At 34.7% G+C, this 20,517-nt stretch overlaps 1 protein-coding gene across 1 annotated transcript in view; it reads left to right on the top strand.

The window, feature by feature from the left end:
* Positions 1-342: 342 nt before the first annotated feature.
* Positions 343-20,517, top strand: part of LOC115912708 (lipoxygenase homology domain-containing protein 1) — a 137,154-nt gene continuing 116,979 nt past the window's right edge. Inside the window, exons 1-9 of the mRNA XM_030964372.1 lie at positions 343-408; positions 1,492-1,669; positions 3,270-3,401; positions 8,173-8,375; positions 11,717-11,806; positions 13,766-13,898; positions 14,136-14,287; positions 16,615-16,769; positions 19,117-19,175. Of these exons, the coding sequence (XP_030820232.1) occupies positions 343-408; positions 1,492-1,669; positions 3,270-3,401; positions 8,173-8,375; positions 11,717-11,806; positions 13,766-13,898; positions 14,136-14,287; positions 16,615-16,769; positions 19,117-19,175 (1,168 nt within the window). The remainder of the gene's footprint in view (positions 409-1,491; positions 1,670-3,269; positions 3,402-8,172; positions 8,376-11,716; positions 11,807-13,765; positions 13,899-14,135; positions 14,288-16,614; positions 16,770-19,116; positions 19,176-20,517) is intronic.

The raw sequence follows: 20,517 nt of genomic DNA on the forward strand, positions 1-20,517 counted from the left end.
CCTGCACAGAAAGCAGCACATATTCAAAGACTGGAGGTGTACTTGAATTACTTGAGACTGACTCTTTTATCTTTTGTGCAAGGACATGCATGAGTAAGTGCTTAAAACTAAATGATAGGAGCAGTCTCAGTATCAAAATTTATTAAGTGGAAAAGCTGTACTGTTCACAGAGGACTTTTTGTATCTGATCTAAAGGGTGTGTTTCATCATGGTGCCATCATTCTGCTCAACACAAGCCCCTGCCAGGCTCTGTCCCTTAGACCTGATGGGAGCTGCAGTGGAGCAGGTCAGCAGCAGCAGGAATCCTACTGGAAGGTGCATAAAATCAGCTCTGGACTCTGCATGTTTGAAAGTGTGAAAAAACCAAGAATGTATCTGAAGATCAAAGATGACCAGTGTGATGGAACAGTAAGCAGTTATTGTTTTTATTTCCCTCTGCAAATAGAGTGAGTGAATTGTCAGTGATAGGAGGAATCTTTTTTTATTTGCTTGACACAAAACTTTGTTCACATTAAAAATGTTTCAAATATTTTCCTTCATTTGCCAAAGCAAAAGCAGAAAAATATAGCAAGAGAAGGTGTTGTGTCAATTTGGCAGTTGATGGAATCAGTAAAGATCTGATTATGTTACTAAACTATTGAGAATGTGGATGTAGTTAAAACTTATGTACTGTTAGATAGATGATGCAGATAAAATCTGTTAAAGAATAAGATTTAAGTAACTGTATACTTCACTAACTTTTAAAGTGTTATTCTGCTCATCTAAGTTATTAAATGTAAGAAATATTTTTGCATCATTTTTATTTGGGAGTTTAAGGCAACTGAATATGAAATTGAGCTGTGTAAGTTCTCAAGTATAAGGTCCATGAGAGGTTTTTTTATTGCCTCCAGTACAGTTTCAGGGATTAAAATATTTGATCCATATTTTGAATATAGGCTTTGTGAGTAGCTTATTTTCCAGCAATCCTCTCACCAATGGATCAGGATATCCAGATAAAAAGTGACATTGGCTAAAGGTTTTGAAATTAAACTTGTAAATGCTCTGAAATTGAGGAAAAAATGAATTACATCTATTTGATACATGTTATATTATGTAGCATTAGCAAATCTGGACTATGCATAAAATTTGCATAGAGATATCCTATGTGTTCTGATATAGATATTTTCACATTCCTTGATCATCCTTTGCAAACTGTTTAAGTGGGAAACTCCCTTGAATATATCCTAACCTTTGCCCAAATCCTAACATAAATCAGAATGCTTTCACTTGCTCTTTCACTTACCTAACTTACTTCATTAGTCTTTCTGGTCATAAAGGAATAAACAGGGATTAGGTGCACGTATATCTCTGTGTGTAGTAATGTATCATGTTGTGAAGAATGTAAAGTCAATCTGAAGTATTACTGGAAAGTAGTAATAATTTAGACTTTAAAAAAAGTCTTCTAGCTACAGTAATTCAGCTGTTGAAATGTTTCTGTTATCAATTTCTTAGGGCACGGGTGATGAATACTGTCATTTTAAAATTGAGAAGAATTTGGAAACAGGATCTGTGAGCCTGGAATCAGTGCGAAATAAAGGGATATATGTTGGTCTTCTGCCAGATGGCCAAACTAAGCCAGTTGTTAACACTGGAGAGAGAAATATCTTTTTCTACCCACAGGTCATCAAATGTATGTGATTTCTCAATAGTGAATGGTTTTATTTAGTAATTAGTGTTTCTAATGGACAAAATTCAAAACAGAAGTGTAAAAGATACATTGACACAATTTGTCTTGTGTTTCAGTAGTTTTTAAAGTGAAAATTTTATTGTATGCACACTTAATTTCTCCTACATATTCAGTTAACTTAATTCCTTTCTTTTAATAATAATACACTAGATGTCAATTGTTTTACTACCAATCTTTTTAAAATGAGAATTGAAACAGGGGACAAGTTAAAGATGGCATTGTCTTCCTGGGTGTATTCCCCATTCTGGCCACAGATTTTGGAAGCCTGGGAGATGTCTTGCTACCAACTCTACCAGAGTTTTTCCTGATCTTATGTGGGTATTAGACTCTCAAGAAGGCCTATTTGGCAGTGTTCAGTTTCCTTTTCAGTGATGTGAAATATATTGTACTTCTCACCCAGAATATTCATTATGTTATTCCTCTGTCCCATAGTCAGACTTGAGAGCTATTGCCATCAAAATATTTCCTCAATAGAGAGCTGACCTAGTCAACTAGACAGGACTCAGAAATTGGGTCTCAGCACACTCTGGATCACTGCCATTGGGTGGCCTGCTTGTCTTTTCCCCTTTTGCCCTTCAGGAGAACAAAGTTTTTAATTTGGTGAAAAACTGGCTACCAAAGGAAGCCAACTGACTTAGATTATAACTGCAGGAAACACTATTCTGCAGGAAATGTGTTCTTATCTGGTGGACTTGACAACAGACATCAGGAAACGAAACAACTCGTGAAAAGACTAAATGGACATCAGTTTGCAATTGAGAAGTTGCTCAGATTTTTTCCATGCACAAGCAGAACAAACTTAGCTAAAAGAGAGTCTCAAAACCTTCAACCACTCTTACTAATTGTTCCATGTATACTGTGATTGAAGCATTATGAAAGTCACTGTAAGCACATCCCTATTGTTCTGTCCCTGTTTGCTGCAGGGTGATAGGGATATTTTAATCACTATGTCCTTGTAGAAATGAGGAAATTATTTTCCTTTATTACCTTTTGGAAGAGCAGTGTTTCCAATAGAAATTCTCAACAAGGTAGTGCTTACTGGTGTCATTAAATAAAGCTAAATATTACTTTGTCACAGGCTTCAACCCTCCTGAATCTGTGTTGCTCACTAAAAGGAATATTAAAATGAGCTAATATTTTCTATACAAGCAATAAATATTGTCTGTCTGACGTGTTCATATTAACAATATCAATTTACTTTTTATTATTCAAATGGCCTCTAGCAATATTCATTTCAGCACTTACCACTCTTAGGAAAAAAGCTTTTTGGGGGTGGAGAAGTTTAGTTTGGGGAAAGCCACATGTTAACAAGTCATTTTATTCCTACATAAATGTTAAATTTTTGCTTAGATTTTTAAAACATTGAATGGACTTTATTTGGTATGTCAGTTCTGTTCCCAGTTTTTGTAGCATTCTGTTAACAATAGAAAAAGGATTTTGATGTCTATTGTGTGGAACAACTGTGAGATCTGCTGTTAGCTTCTGAGAAAGAAAAGGCAAATGGCTTCCAGCTAGTGACAGATTTTACATTTAATTGTTTTAGTTGGCCGGGAAAAACCTATGGGAACATCTGCAGCACCCAAACAAGAGAAGAAAGACTTCAGAGCATCTCAAATCCAACCAGCAAAAGCCCAGGAGCCAGCACCTCAAAGGCCTTCAACTCCCCCACCCTCAAGTAAATAGCAGTTTACAAACCAGCTGTGGTACATGTTTTATGCTTGTCCTCTGTGCTTGTTTGCAGGGACTTAGCTCAGGAAGGACAATAAATGGCTTTTCTACATTATTGAAATGTGTGCACAAACACACTACATTAAATACATTTCCAGTTACTCTTTTTCAGAAAGGAGCATTGGAATGTGGTTTATTAATAAGGCAACAATCAGCAGGTTGAGTAACTTGTTAAATAACTTCATTTTTAAAAAATTAATTAGTAATTTATTGATTGAATATTTCTTTGGAAATTAAGACGTTGATATGGTGCAGAATCCTATCTAAAGCTCACCGAAAGAATGGAATATTTCTCATTTATGCTCTCACACTCATGTTTTCTGCTGTATGGTTCACTGGAGGAAAGAGGAAGGTTTTGATGCATTGCATGCTAGATTTATAGCTATGATTTTGCAGGTAGGAGTTAGATAAACAATGTTCTGGTCATGCTTCTTGAGCCATGGTCTAGCAGATATGTTTTTCTAGAATAAAATGCTTTCTCTTTAGATAAAGATGTTGCATAAATAGTCTAAGACAAGAATTTTTGGAATATTCAGCATCCTAGTAACTAAACAACTAAACAAAACAGGGACTGATACATCTCTTAAAGAGTGAGGATGATCATGTTTGCTTCCTGCATCTCTTATTTCAATGTACCCAAAGACCCTGACAGTCTGAATCATGTCACATCACCACAAAAAGCAGGTGGGGTAAATGGAAACTGCTGAGCTGCAAACAGCACATGGAAGCACATTCACATAGTGCAAACATATCTGTTACTTTGAAAGAGCTTTAAAGACAAGATTATATTGCAACTTCCAGTATGGGAGACATGCTTATGGGACATACTATGGGAGATAACTGCTTACTCAGTTACAGGTGGTCTCAAAGGCATTTATGTAGCAAATAATTCAGGTGGCTTGCTGATTTGGTTTCAAACTTGATCCCCAGATTGTTTCAAGGTGTACATGAAAAGTCTGGCTATGTGAACAAGACATCACATCTGGCATCCTTGTTCATAGGGTATAATGGGAAGTAGCAGGCAGGATTTTAATTAAATTCAGTTCAATTGAAGTGTTCTGGTTAAATTCAAGCATAGTTGTTAATCACTATAAATACTTAATTCTTTTTGGAAATATTTTTTCCATTTTTAGCTCAAAACACCCAATTTCTAATCTGTCAGGCTTCATGTTGTATCATTGTGTCACAAAGCCTTCCTGAAGTGTGGTGGGTTGTCAGCAGATATGCTGTGTCTGAAACCCATGACAACAACACACAAGCCATCAATCCTGTTTTCAAAGAAGCTGGATGTTTTTAGGGTTGGATACAAAGGATCCTTTTATAGAAGCAATATCTGCTGTGAAATTGGTTACATAGAGTCTATAGCACTTTGTAAGTAGTTTTTCTGGCATTCATAAATATAGATTCTGCTTATGGATAACGAATAGAAATATCAAAGTTACTCTGTCTTTCAAATAAAATGATCATTTTTTTAGTAAGATACTTTTCACTCAACATATGTCTTTTGACATGTACAGGTGAGCCTTGAGTTTTAAACTGATATTCATTAAATTGTTATTTTCTATTTTTCACTCAAAGTTAGTGTTTGGAAAAGGGTAATGCTTGAACAGAATTTACAATCCAGCAGTGGGCTTAGCAGGCAAACTCAGAGAAGATTAACTCTTAGGCTGACCAGATCCTCCTTTTTATGTCTGTGTCTGCTAACTGGTAGATGAATTTTGACTTCTGTTTTCACAAATAATAATTGATTTAGGATTCATTAAACTGAAAATCATGCTACAGCATTTGAGACTTCTCCCATTGCAGTGTGAGTTCAGTGTTCCTCAAGAAACTTCTTTCATTGTACAGAGATGATGTCAGGTCCCAGCTTCCACTTAGTAGCTCAGATGTCATTAGCTTCCCTGAGACAAATGCAGTCTGTGACCCTGAGGACACCTCTGTGGTTTGGTACTACCAAAGTGTAGCTCTGAGAAATTCTCTCTATATCCTCCACGTTCGTTTCCTTTTATGTCTGGCATTATCAGTTGCTATTAATTTTTTAATATATTTTACTTAGAGGTAAAAATAAAATCTGATCTCATTTCCACCTCAGTTAACATTGGAAATGATGGTACACAAAGGTGTAATAGAAAATACATCCACTTTATTGCCCATACTTCTGCTCCAGAGATTAGTTTTTCTGATGGTTCATTTTAAAAGTGTCACTCAATCATATGATTTTCTCAGACAAGATAATTTTCCTTTTGTGTTACATTTAGGATAAGTAGGTAAATTAAAAAAAAATATTTCTGTGAACTTGTGGAAAGGGTTGTGACTTCAACATTCTCATGCAGGCCTATTAGAATTAATTTTTGTCACAACAGATTTACAGCATGGTGTCATGAAGTGTGTAAAATCTCATGAGTAATGCAGGGCAAGCATCAAATCCTCTTTTCAGACTGGAATATTTTTAGCCTGTAGCAAATCAGTGCTACCGATTTCCATTTGTAAGAAGAGCCAGTAATTTATGAGGCAGAAATCATTCCAGGCCTGTGAATTGTTTGTGCATTATAATTGTTCCAAGAGGTGGTAGTTTGAGGTTGCAGTAACTGTTTTGAGTAGCAACTGCCCAAGTCTGGAGTTCTTATCCTAAGCATAAGAAGCAGGATGGGATTCCCTTATGTTTCTTGAATACCTTTGCATTTTATGAACATTTTCATCTCTTTGCTGTAAGAAAGTTGTGGATTTGGATAGCTGGAAGGAACTCCATCTTTCAGAGTTACAGGTGAGAAGCTAGGCAACTACAGTCGCAGAAAATCTTATAGTCAAGTTCTCAGAAATATTTATCACACCGAAGCAATTTGCTATAGTCCTGTTATTTCAGGCACTGAAAGACAAGTGTAATTAAGTTATTATTCAGGTGTACTCTTGATGTTCGCCTCTTGCTTTATTTTTGGGGTGTTGATTTTCTTTTTCCTGTCAGAATAACTTGCTCTCAGTCATGATGAAGAATACAATAAAACCAGCCAGCAATTCCTATTCTAAATCACTATGACCATTCCAAAGTCGTAATTCTACTGTTAGAGGCGCTTTTGTAAAAGTCATGATAGTACAGGTCTGAATTTCTTAAAAATTGATTATTATAAATATTATTATAAATATTATAATATTTTCCAATGCTAAGTTTCCTGTGATTCCAGAAGTCAGTCCTTATTTATTGCAGAACTTTGTATGGATCCTAAGTCCTTTGCAATTCCTTGTGCAAATATTTCACATCAGTTAGGATATTAATGCTAGTCCGTCATAATTCAGTTTTTGTGCTTTATTTACCATGTTGATTTAGATATAGGACAACCTGATGATCCAACCAACTGTATAACTCCTTTTGAGTAAAACTTTTAAGAAAAAAGGGCTGCTGGTGGTGAGTGATAGCTTTTGCATCAATTGTTTTTCTGTCTGGTTTTGGTTTGATTTTGTTTGTTTGCGTGTTTGTTTTTTTCCTTTGATGTAAGGGTGGTGAAATAAGTGAAGGGAAAAACTCCACCCAGAGAAACCCAGTACAGTATTTTAATTGAGCAAAGAGAAAAGAAAGGGACTCTAATATCATGACATAACTTATGCAGTGCAGCAGAAACATCCACAGTGATGCATTGGGAATTCTTCAACAGATTCACATTGGTGGCATATTAAAAATTCTTTTTGCAGTCATATGGAAAGTGCTCATGTGAACAATTTGGAAACCCCTGGGGGACACAGTATATTGGCAATGTGTAGGTTTATCTTTTCAAATGTGGGGCTTGTAACTGCCTCTTGTGTCAGAACAGACTATACATTTCCTGGCAGCAAGGATTCCCTCTTTTGGAGAGGGCTCCATGGTCAGTGGTCCCATTATTGAAAAGCAGTGTTCCAGACATCTGATGTTTGTAAATTCCACTTTGATTAAATTACTCAAAACTAAATTCCTTTCCCCTAATAGACTCTGGTTTTTCCATATCTCCTGTGCAGAGGTATCATTTGATGTCTCTGCATGTACATGTGTTTCTCTTAAGGGTAGATGGAAGATCACTCGCTGTTGTTCTAAAGTAAAGCCTATATTTTACAAAATTATATTTGCTTAGCCATTAGAGATGTGAAATTTATTCATAAAGTGCTACTATGCTGCTGTTGGCTCATTCATGCAGAGCATGCCTTAATCCAAATGATGGCACTGCATAAATATGGTTAAACAAGACTATATTGACGTCTTTTTTGATTTTTTTTACAATATTTAGGTGATATTTAACTTGAAAAAAGTTAATTTCCTGATTTTTTTTAATTTGAAATGAAAATTGTCTGTATTGTCAAGACACATGACTCTGCTAATGATGTCCCAACACAAGGCATTAGAGGAGAAATTCTACTTGTTTCTAAATGTCAGACTAAGAAACCAGAAATATCAATTTAATGGTCACAGTTCTGCACCATAGCATCCTTGCTCTGCTCCAGAATATGTACAAAGAATATGATGATGGCATGTGTGAGAGATAACTTGTTCTTTTCCAGCTGATTCTTGTAGCTCAACTAATCAGTACATTTTGGTCTAGACAAGAAACATAAATCAATCTTTTCAGACTATCTCACTTGCCATGAAAAAAATACAATCCCCCTGCTGTTATGGCCTCCTTATGTGCTGAAGTTACAACAGCAACTGGCAGTTTCATGTCAATTTTCATCTCCCACTAACGTTCTGTATTTCACAGAGGAAATGAGAAATCCCCATGGTGGTGAGAGTCCCCTTCCTTCGGATGATGAATGGAAAGTGTCAATACTGACAGGAAATGCAGGAACTGAAGCAAGTGTTGCTCTTTGGATATATGGAGACAGAGGATTAACTGGACCCATAACTCTTGGCAAGGACAACAGGAGGCAGCTGTTTTTTCCCAGGCAGGAAGATGAATTTCAGGTAGCTAATGAAGGCTAAGAACATTATTTAATAGGTACCTTTCCAAGGATTATCCTGTCGTGTGAAAACAAAAAATGTTTTGCTCCTATATTTACTCCATAAAATAAATCTGTATCTAATCTCCATGAATTCTGTGTTAAATCAGCTTGTTACATATAGTAAGCAACAGAAGAAATAATCTTTTTTTTAAACCCCTCCCACATATAGAAGATCAAATGGGACAACTGCAGAAGTAAATTGATTTCTTTAAGGCAATTGATTTGAAACTAGCTTTAAAAACTATTCATTTTGAAACAAACCATGCCTGATATAAGACTTGCATATTGTTTAGGGATCTTTAGTAATTAAATTTTCAGGCATACAGTTTTCAAAGCATACTATAAAATGTATACTGTGGAACTCATTCAATTAAAGAAGAAAACCCATTTTAGAGCTGCCATGCTGTAAGTGATTAAAATGCCAGAAAAGTTTACCTGTGGAATAACTAAAAGTCCAATGAAATCTATATGCTACCATGCTGTGAAAACACAGGGTTTCTGCTTTTATTTAAGGATAACCCCACTTCTATTTTAATAAGGAAATTATGTCTAGGTAGGCTGAGAGGAAATTACCAAAGGAGGAAAGATTTCCGTTTTGCTTAAATCTCTGTCTGAGATGCATGTAACATTGCTGTTTTAGCAGCTAAAGCAGAAGTTACATATTTCATGATTTTTTTTTTCTGGACTCATCAACTCTTCTAATACAATCTTCATACAATCCAAGATTGCTACTGTCAATGATATTAATAATAATAATTCTCTCTATGAATAGGGCATAGGCAGGGAGACAACCTGCCATAATGTTTATTTTCTAAGCATATAGGCTAAAGATTATGATCCACAGGGAATCCTGTTCTCCTAATTAGTAAATAATTTATAAGCAATGTTGGATAACGGCATGTTTACAAAGTTAATCCATATGTTCAAAAGAGATGGACCAATTTTTCTTCTTTAAAATGGATGTGGCCCATTATAGCTGTGTGCTGCAGATATTGATCTTGTGAGAGAGCAGGATCTTTCTCTCAGCACCTGGGGCTACTCCTAGGGTTTTTTACATCACATTGACACTATAGCTTTCAGGCATGAAACAGCAAATGTCACTGAAGTGCTTTTCACTCTTTAGTCTGCAGTGGATAAATCCACAAAGAAAAAGCCTATGAGTAAGAGCTCTTTCTTCTCTTTTTCCCCTTAAACTTTATCCTGTACTTGTTTAACAGAACAGGTCTTGAAATGAAGATAGGAGTGTAAGACATAAAAAAGTTACATCTTCTTCTTACCACTTCTGTCTTTGAACTTTTATGTTTTCGCTGATATATTCTAGAACAGATGATACCAAATTTTATTTTTAAAGTAATCAACTTAATCATAGCTCTGGCCAGGAGTTCTAGGAAGAAAGCAGCTTCTGAAAGGCTAAAATAATCAGCAATTAGGAATCAGTTTAAAGTTCTCTAACGTTACATTTATCAGCAACACATACAACTATGAAAAGTTTGAGCAGAACTAATCTAAGAATTGAAAACTATTCAATATGTGGCCTTCTCTTTCTTATTTTACCTTACCCATGCGAGTTTTCATTGCCTGCTTAATCATTCCTAATACAGTTCATGAGAAAAATCAAGACTACCAGAGTGTTACTTCTGGAAGACCTGTTTTAGGAAGAAAACACTTGCATTCTGACTTAAGTCTACTACATTTTGTTTTGGGTTGTGTTGATACATGAAATTATGTGCAACCTTTTTTCTTTATTAACTAAAAGTCTGAAGAGGGATTTATTAGAATGAACAGATGATACGATGGCCTTATATATGCAGTGAGCCCCACCTCTGTGAATGGAAGAGTATATCCCATATTAACTGAGAAGTAGGTCAGTTTATTTGTGAAATGGGGGAAAGACAATACATGTGGGGTTTTTTTTTTGCATTCAAGCTGAATATATGTCCATACTTTACTGCTGCTTTAATCCCAAAGTCTCCAGGTTACTCCAATAAGACTACTTTTAGAGGACAATATTATGCAGCATAAGCAAGGATGTGACTTGGCAGAGGAAAGCAAAGCTATTTTCTTAAGCCAATGGAAAAGAAGGAAACTATATTGTCACATCAGTATTTCAACCCTGATGTTCACATTTACTTGGTTAATGGAAGTCAGGTTGATGTAACAAGTGTAACAACACAAATAACACATGTGAAACCCACAGATTCTGTCTCAAACAACCATTAGGAAATTTCAATGTGTATTTAATGTTCAGGAAATCCAGAGTACCAGTTTTTTGCTTTTAGAAATCTTTGACTAATGCATGACAATGCTGTGACTATAACATAAAATTTTCTTACATAAAACCACAAAGAGACAAAAGCTGATACAGGAGAAGAGGCAATTCTGACCTCTAAAATGAGAAGAGAGCTTTTTGTTAATGTAAGTATAGAATGAGTGGATAATATACTAGTGTTTTTAAGAGAATGAAGACAATTTTTGTTCAATGTAAATAGCTTTTTTGGATGTAAATTGTGGAGAGGAATAGGCTGTTACCAATCTTTTATGAATATAATTATTATTTGAGAAATAACATAATAACGTACTCTTCCTTTCTTAAAAGTACATTATAAATTATCTAAAATTATTTATCCTTGCTTTAAATAGTGATTAAACTTCAAATGAACCCTAGATAAGTGAGGGCTCATTTAAAGTTTTGAAGATAGGGTTGCATAGAATGGTTTTTATAAGTTAGAGCACACATAATGCTTGAAAGGGCAAATGAATGCAAATCATAGTTAGAAAGTAAATATAGCATCAGCGACTTCTGAAGTTTTGCAGATGTTCTGCCAGCCCTTGGGAGCTATTCTTTGAGTCTCCAAAATTTTGTATCCTTCACGTTGACATGTTGGGGTTTATGGTCATCTGTGCAGAATTATTGAAGATTTGTGACTTGTAGTCAGAGGATGTAATTTTGTTTATAGGTTGTAATTTTGTGTTGCTCATTTCTCTCATGAACAACCCTCACCAACTTTTTTTACTCTTGAAACTTTGAAGAGTTCAAATACCTGCCAAATCGTTCTCCTGGCAAGAATTGTGATTCCATTAGGCTGTGATCTGGTCAAACTGGGGCTCACACAGTAATCTGCTTAGTCAAAACAGAAGAAATGTGTTTTCTGAATCCTATAACCTCAAACTTGCCAATCAAATATTATGCATTGTTCCTGAACACTCAGATACTACAATGGTTCAGATAAATCTAGAATCAATTGCAAAGATAAAGGTGTAATTCTATGTAGTTTTATACTGTACTGTTCTGACTTTATTCAGGTTAAAATAAACAGCATTGGGAATATCTACAAAATAAGAATTGAACTTGATGGATTACCAAATGAACAACCCGAGTGGAACTTACAGAGGGTGAGACTTTTACGGTGATTTTGTTCCCATTTTATTAAATTTATGTGAAATAAAGGCCCATCTTTTCATAAAGACACAGGTTTATGAAACAATAAATGCTGATTGGAATAAGTTCTTACTTAATTGCATTCTTAGATTGCTGTAGAGATGACAAAAACACTGATACATTTAATGTCCCAAGGGATAGAAATATGCAGGATTATTTTGCAATTTTTCCTAATTCCTGCAGACAGCAATTTTATTGTATTGATGTGTTTGACCAAATTTTGCTTTCTGAAAATTTGCCATACTCTTTAGTGTTTCTGTACTCTTCAGTGTGTTAGGGATATTCTAGCTTTAAATTCCACCCCTGAAAAATTGAAAATGATGGAGCATCAATCATTCCATGACAATAACTTGCCAGGAATGAACAAAGTTTGCTGAAAGGTAAACAAAGTAAGTTATAACAAGCCTCACCATTTCTCATAATTATGAATTTTTTTCAGGGAAAAAAAAGCTGCTTGTTTTTTTTTTCAATTTGGTGAACAAATTCTTCTTTATTTTGTTTTAATTCTATTTTTCTCTTGATATTTAGGGATGTTCACCAGACAAAATTTGTTCTAAATGCTTCCTAAGGCATCTACCCATGTAAAACGTATTTTAGAACTGGGATAAGAATTTTTGTCTGTTTTTTTTGTTGAATTTGTAAAGGAAACAAGTTTATTCAAATGAAAAAGAATAATATTAAAAAGCTTGATTTAGACAATCAGAATTGGGCAATAATAGCAGATTTTTACATTAACCAAAGGTTTTAACTGAGACTGTAGTAAACCTGAATGTGAGCATAAATATTCCACTTTCCAGCCTGGTGGTTACTAAATATTTCTTTAATATTTTGCTCCAAATTTCATAGGGTAAGCCCGGGATTTCAAATACTTCATTTCAGATCAAGAAATAAATCATGTTGAAAGCTGTGTTTTTCTGAAAAATCAGTTAATATATGCAATTGTTATGAATCAGCAGGAGGGCACTGCCAGTAAATATTAGAGATTAGGAATCAGTGCTGCCAAAGTAGTTCACGTTAGAATAAATACATACTTTGGTGTTGAAAGCAGTGTTCATTTACTTTAAATAATATTTTATTGGAAAAGTGAGATAAAAACATCTATTGCCCTGATTCCATAAGTGTTAGAATTTGGATGTGAGTACTTATTTTCATAATTTTGTTTGCAAAGGCTTATGCATATTATATGCACATTCACAAACACAACTGCAGAAAGATAATTTTTGATTTCCTTTTGCTAGTCAAGACCTCTGGAAAACCCCTGTAGTAAGTATTGTAATTCAAGACCAAGAAAACTACTTTCATAAAAGATTATGGAGAGTTCTGTACTTATAGGGAACAAGGCAGCTATCTTACTGTACAGCAGCAAATAGCTATAGAAATTGGAATTCTAACCATCTTAAGAATATACAGATGGTGATGGTACCCAGGTTGTTTTTTGTTTTGCTATAGAAGAGCCAAAGATAATACAAATGGATTTAATATTCCAATGTATCCTCTACTTGTCAAAGTTCAGAAGGATGTAGATGATGAGTTTCACCCTGTTTTCATTCTAAAATAAAAAAATCTGTGTCCGTCTTTCCACATCTTCCAAAAGCTCAGTGTCATGTAACAGCAGCTACCAGAAGGTTTACAGTCTTCAGTCCTCCAGGTAGTGTTACATAGAGGTGGTTTACTCGCTGCAACCAGACCTGGGGACATTTCAAATGGCAAACCCACAAATTACAACTACAGATTTGTTTGTTGCATACTAGTGGCCAAAACAAAAATATTTTCATACTGCAATTTTGTGTGCCATATTTACTGATTATGTTACTTTTTTCTGAGATAGAAAAAAAATATATACAAAATTATGTTTTGCTGTTGAGAAACAAAGCACTGGAACTGAGTTATATTTGGAATTGCTTTTCCTTCAGGTAATACTGCAACATCTAAGGAGCAAGAAAACACTGAATTTTCCAGCAAACATATGGCTATCAAAGAATCGTGATGATAGAGAACTTCTTTGTGAACTTCCAGTAGTGGAAGCTGGAAAACCTGTCTATCCAAGTATGTGTGTATAGTTATTCATATATTGGCTATCTGGTTTTCAGTGTTAATACCAACCAAATTGTGGTCCTAGGTATCTTAAAAGCAAATAGTTTGACTGATTTCTGGAGAGTATCTTCCAGAAAACTAATTGCAGATCAGGCATACTGTCATTGCTATCATTAAGCTACAATAGTGACTAAAAGTAGTTGTGATTACATATAACTTGCATTTTCTTCTTTTGGTTATTCCTGGAAGTTGTTTTATATCGTGTTTATGTCCACACTGGTGACTTGGAGCAAGCTGATACAGACTGTGAAGTTTATTTGTGTATCTATGGAAAAAGAGGAGATTCTGGTCTAAGACTTCTGCATAAAACTGGTGCACCAGTGCCATTTCAGAGAGGAATGGTAAGTCTGAAAAAATTTGCCTAGCCTTGTGAATATAGTTAAGTAATTGTATACAGGTTATACAGGTTCCTAATAATAGTAATAAAGCAAACCTAATAAGGTAATAAAGCAAATACTAATAAAGCAAATAAAGCAAAATAAGTTTAGCTTAATAACTTTTAAGTAAAAGGAAAATATTTTTCTACTGACCCAGGATTTAATAGGATGAGTGAAAACATAGGCAGGAAAAGGGAAAGAAAAGTTGTTTGAGGGCCTCATCCTCAGATGGTGAGAAGAGCTACCTATGAATTTAAAACATATCCTTTCAAAGTATGATGAGTTACAGATGGCTCCAAAAGAGTGTACAGAAATTGTTCCATGATTTTAGATCTTAGTAGGTCTGTTTGTTATGTATTTTAATGTATAATAGTAAAGTATTATGATTAATACAGGACAGACTTAAAGTAATTTTTCTTTCAATTTATCACCTCCTAGCTCTTCCAAAAATAAAATACACATAATTCTGATTTTCTGCAGTATGGTTAAATTTCAGGAACTACTGAATTTCATGTTAACTCTGCCACTAGCCTTCTTGTGACCTTCTATTGAGCCTGTTTCTTCCTTTGTGGTCTATTGAGGATTAACACTTGTATGTACAACCAGTGGTATCAAGCTGTTAGTGGAACACTTAATTACCAAATGAAAAGCAGTACCTAAAGTGCTAAAAACAGACATAACCCACTGGGAAACTTTAAATGTATCTATACTATTTTAAAATAGATATTTTATGCTGTTACTAATGCATGAGAGATAAAGTTCTATTCAAATTACAATGCATACTTTAAGTAGAATTTTCTGGGGGGCATTATTCTAGCCAGATTGATAGTCAATTCAGCCTATTATTTACACAGGAGCTGAGGAGACTGGTTCAAAGGGCACTTTGTTATGGAAATGGGTGAATAAGACAGTGGATCGTTTGGAGGAGCAGAGCAGGGACCGGGGTATATCATTTTTGGCAGAGATAGTAGGATGCTGACTTGAACAACTCGATTTCATCCCTGCCACAGATATTCTGCATTATATTGGGCAAATTGCTTAAAATAAAACCTTTGTGAGTGACCACATTTTTCATGCTTATGTGTTGCTGCATAACCAGTTTAACTTCTCTGAACAACCATAGCTGTAACTGAGTTCAAATAGAATTCTGCTCTGCGCACCTAGTAAGCTCTTTGAAATGCTAAATATTTCAGTAAATTAACCCCTCTGTTTCTCATTTGAGCACCCACACTGCTCTGCATCTTTGACAGCTTTTGGCAGCAAACTCTGGGCTTTAACTATGTAGGTAAATTGAAATGCTATGCAGATGGTCTTTTAAAAAAGAGATTAAACAGTTGCAGAAAACCATGGTGCTATGGGAGAAGTGCAAAGGTGAAGTCACTGGGGAAATCAGTTTCTATTTCACTGAGCTCTTTGGGTGGTTGCAGTAAATAATGTATAGAGACATAAAGATAATGAAGACAAAAGGAGATACTGAAAAATCTGTCGTCCTCCTGAGCACACTTTGAGGCAGGAATCTTTCAGAGAGACTAGCTTGTGATCATATATTATCTATACACAAGGGATCAGTAATCTTGCACAGGCAGTCTCAATTCTGCCATTTGCTGAGGACTGAGAACTTTACAGATATGAATTCTCCAGTGCATTTCTTTACTTCATTTTCTTTGTACTGAGAAGAATGATCTGGACCATTACATTTAGAGACAGAAAACTGTGTGCTTTGTCCTGGGACAGAAAATCATCAACCTGAACCTGATCAGCTTCATGCTTCTATGAAAACAATCTTTTCCAACTATAAGCACAAGCCTAAATGAATAACAAGGCGAAAATGGCATGTCAGATTTCAGTTTCTTTCAGTAGAATAAAATGTAAGTAGAGGAGGTGAAACCAAAAAGAGAAAATTACGAGAAGGTCTGATTTAAAATAATATCAACAAAAGAAACAACGGCTTTAAGCGTTTCTTACCTAGAGAAGAGTAATGTAAATGGCAAGGCATTGAAGCAATACTAAAGGGTTGTGTGCAGCATTTTGGATGATGGCTGTAAAAGCCCAATATTTGGGGGGATTGTTACTGCATCCTGGTTTTGGCTGTGCTTTCTTATTTACTGTGACACTTCATCAAAAGACATTTAACTCTTCAGATTCAAACTCTTTGAATACAGTCCAGCTGTCATTAAATCCATTTGAAATCTTTGTACATTGTGGGAATTGATCAGGCTTTTAACACACTTCACTTTTTGGGCTGCCTTATTGGTGGTGAATTGCAGAGTGCTGTCTCCTCTGTCTCCCAGGTCAGCGATTTTGCAGTGGAAGCTGTATCCCTCGGGAAGCTGCAGAAGGTGCTGTTGCGCTGTGAGGCCAGTACCCAGTCCCAGCACTGGTACTGTGATAAAGTCATTGTCAGAGAAGCTGGGAGCAATTCAGAATATGTTTTCAATTGTGAAAGGTAGTTTTTACAGCAATATTTTAAAATATTCTTCAATATGGATCGCTACAAATATTGCGTCAATTGATGTACTATGTGAGTTTTTCAGGAAAAGACATTTTTTGATAATTTCACAGTTTCATAAAATCCACAAAATGTGTTATTCCAGAACAGATTGCTTGAATTAATGTTCTCTATGATCTGTAGCAAAGGTTAAACACTTATATTGAGTCTGTGTTACTGGAATTAAGAGTACAGCCTTATCTTACAGGATCGGTGCTGTAAGTGTGATTTTACCTTTCAGGAAGGAAAGATAAAGCACCTGAAATGTTCTAAATTAAGTGTACTACTAAATGGGAAAGAAACAAGGTTTTCCATCCAAGACTAGCATTCACTTTCTTTACAGCATGGCCAGAGAGACAAATATGATGCCTGGAACTATTCTGTAGATGTTCCATTTAAGTTATTAAATGAGCATCTTAAAAGTCAATTGATAAATACTTCATTTTGCATTTTTAGAAAAATATGGTAATCCCATTTTTGGAGTTTACATATTACAGTCTCTCTCATGGGAATATGCATGACTTGAGTGAAATAAAGAAAATGAAGAGGAACAATATGATTATGTGACAAGGCACCAGAATAAATAACATGCAATTAATAACATACAATAAATGCACGTTGCCTAGTTATTTTGTCTGGATTTTAGTGAATATGTTACATAAGTTTGAACAGCTTCTTGCAATTCTCGGTGTCACATCCTCAAAAACAGGAATAAAGATGTTTTCCCACCTCGGTTAACTCTCTAAATCTGAGATTTTTCTTCAACTGGTAAGATGCTTATAAATAGTGTTATAAGACTGAGGATTTCTCTGAGCAGATTTGGATGCAGACCAGCTGTTGTTGCTAGCTGTAGTTGCTACCTTTCTAAAAAAATATAGGTGAAATTTTCTTTGTGTCATAGCTATCTCTAGTGAGCAATATGGCTTAGGAATGATAAATGGCAGGGCACTTTGCTGTGTTAATTCTGTGATAATTAGCACCAGATGTTTATTATTCTGTGATAGAGTGTGTTAAAAAGGAACAAGTGTTTCTTTTTTAATGTCTAACTTCTCTAGAAGGAAGGCCTTCCATTAAAAAGGGATTAAAATAAGTCAGTGGTGGGGATCAGGTGTAACTTCTATGATTGCCAAAATGTACTTGTGCTCTATTCAAGGAGGGAGAAGGTTTTTGCTCTCCAGAAATCTAATTCAGTAATCTTCAGCTTCACATTTGTTTTATTTTACAGAGCTCTTTTCTGATCCAGGACATGAAAAAAGTTCTGTCTTTGTTCTCATTTAACCAAAGGAACATAAGCATTTTATGTGTCTTAAAGCCTGATATTAGTTTCTGAACACCTAACACCTTCTGCTTGATTTCAATTATACAATATTTACTAGTTACTGATGCCTTTTAGCATCTGGGATTTCAGAAGATACCTGTGCCATCAGTTTTCAGCAGAAGTAATAGAAATAAGTAGTTTAGTAAGAGAAAATTTATTTCTTAAGGAGTAGTTCTTATATGAATTGGTCAGGTACTGTTTTCAAGACAAAAAAATTGGAAACTTCGTAAGTTGCTCTGGACTTTTCTTGCCCAGCTTGTACTGGAATCCCTACAGGCATCATAGGAGACTGAATGATTCAGGTCATTCCTGGAGAGTCCATGGAAGTGGACTGAGAAAATAAAATAAAAAACTACAGCCCAGAAGATTGTTGCATTCCTTTTCTGGTAAAAAAAGAGATGATTTTTTACCAAGTAAGAGGAAATAAAAGCTGTTAGCAATCCATGCTCTCAAGGAAAAGTTTTCAAAATTATACATAGCCTAGGGTAACATGACTAGGAAACCTAAAGAATGTTTTCCTTGATTTGTCCTTTTTTGAGACTCATTTACCTGTCCTCAATTTCTAGGAGGAATAAGAAAGTGAAGTGTTTGGTTCAATATTTGTTTTAACACTGAACTGTAGTTTTAAGAAATACTGCAGTAGATACATACAAATTATACTTACCTCTCAAGCCGTAGTACCGAAAAAAAAAATGTTTTGTGCTGTATTCTTCTGTTTAGCTATAGAAACAAGTGAAGTAATGTCATATGAGTCTCTTAATCTGATACAAGTGTATTTTACACCTACATAGCTCTTTCGTACAAAAGTTTCTTTGTTGAGACAAATAATTTTTACTGTAACATAAATCAAATACTAAAATTTTAGAAGTAGAGACTCTTTGCTGTTGGGTACACTCAGTATGAAAATTGGATATGGACCATTGTTATTTGGTAATGTAAATAAAAATTGATTCCTACCTGCTTTCTTATTTTCTTTCTTATACTTAGGTGGCTTCCATTTATGTCTCAAGGTATAATCCATTCAGAAATTGAGCTGTACCCTCAAGGTAATATTTATTGTCACTTTATGGAAGTAAAAACAATAATTAGTAATCCTTTTCCTCTGAAAAAATCTGGGCAGATTTTACACTGTAAATATCAGAGTTAACTCATTTTGCAGCTTACTTTACTAGATTTCTGAGAGAACGTGATTTATATAATTGATCTAGATGATAATGAGAAAGTAGTGAGAGAACAAATGAGAGTTTTCTTGCATTGGCTAGAAAAACTAAATGTCTTTTTGATCTTTTCTTTCAAACTTTTCTGTAATATTAAAGGAAAGATCCTTTATTAATGGATTTTTTTAATAGACTTTAAAAAAATCAGCAGCTGAAAATGCAAGAAGCAAATGGTAAATACTGTTCTTGTTTTCTGATTTTAATGAAGACTGTTTCTGTTTCAGAACTAATTGCTTTACACATTTGTTGCCACTTGTATTTATTTTAAAACATTAATTATAGTACACTATTTGAACATTTCAGCAAACTCTGAACTTCACATTTTAATTTAATAAATAACTTTGTTTATACTTTATTTTTATTTTGCCATTTTTCTTTCCATAATGTTATTTTTCCTTCTGCTTCTTTGAAAAATTCCTATTCTTCTAGTACTTACTGGTTATCTATCATAATTTCAGTTTTTTATAGTTAACATTTTAAAACATGATTCTTTCTTCTGGACTATATTTGGTTTTGTTCTGAACAATAGTTTTTCATTTACTGTTTTACTTGTGATTTCATATTTGTTCAGGTTGACTTCTCTGTCCTGGCAACCAGAGCAGATAAAATTTAATTTCTTAATAACACATTAGAATTTCTCAGCTATGAGAAGTGCTTTATGCTGTAGGATGAACAATGATCCAGAAGGCGTTGTGAGAAAGTTTGAAAATGTTTATTCAAAATTTGTTGTATCAATCAAAATATCCAAATACCTTGTCCTAAACCTTTTTCCTACGGCAAGTGGTTAACAATAAAATTTTTGACCAGTTATTTTAGAAAATATATTAAAATCCTGCCCTGTTATTGGCTTTCTTTTGAGTCACAAGTGTCTTTGTCCTTCCTGCTTTCTATTTGTTTTCCAGCAGGCAGTAATTTGCTCTTTGTTCAACCTTCTTTGTACTTTATCTGTTCCACACACCTTACTTTTGCATGGCCTGTCCTGAGAGATCTTCCCTCTCATAATTCAAATTCTGCACCTACAGCTGGGTCTGTGTCATTTAAGCTGTGCAAAAGTCTCAATTGAAGTAAGGCAGCCAAAAGTGTGTGAAACAAATAGCCTCTTGTTTGGGACACTTGGTGAAACATGGATCAGTGGGAAAGAGACTTGAAATTCTGTATCCTATGACTAGAT

This window comes from Camarhynchus parvulus, chromosome 2 (genome assembly GCF_901933205.1).
Source record: "Camarhynchus parvulus chromosome 2, STF_HiC, whole genome shotgun sequence".
Lineage (NCBI taxonomy): Eukaryota > Metazoa > Chordata > Aves > Passeriformes > Thraupidae > Camarhynchus > Camarhynchus parvulus.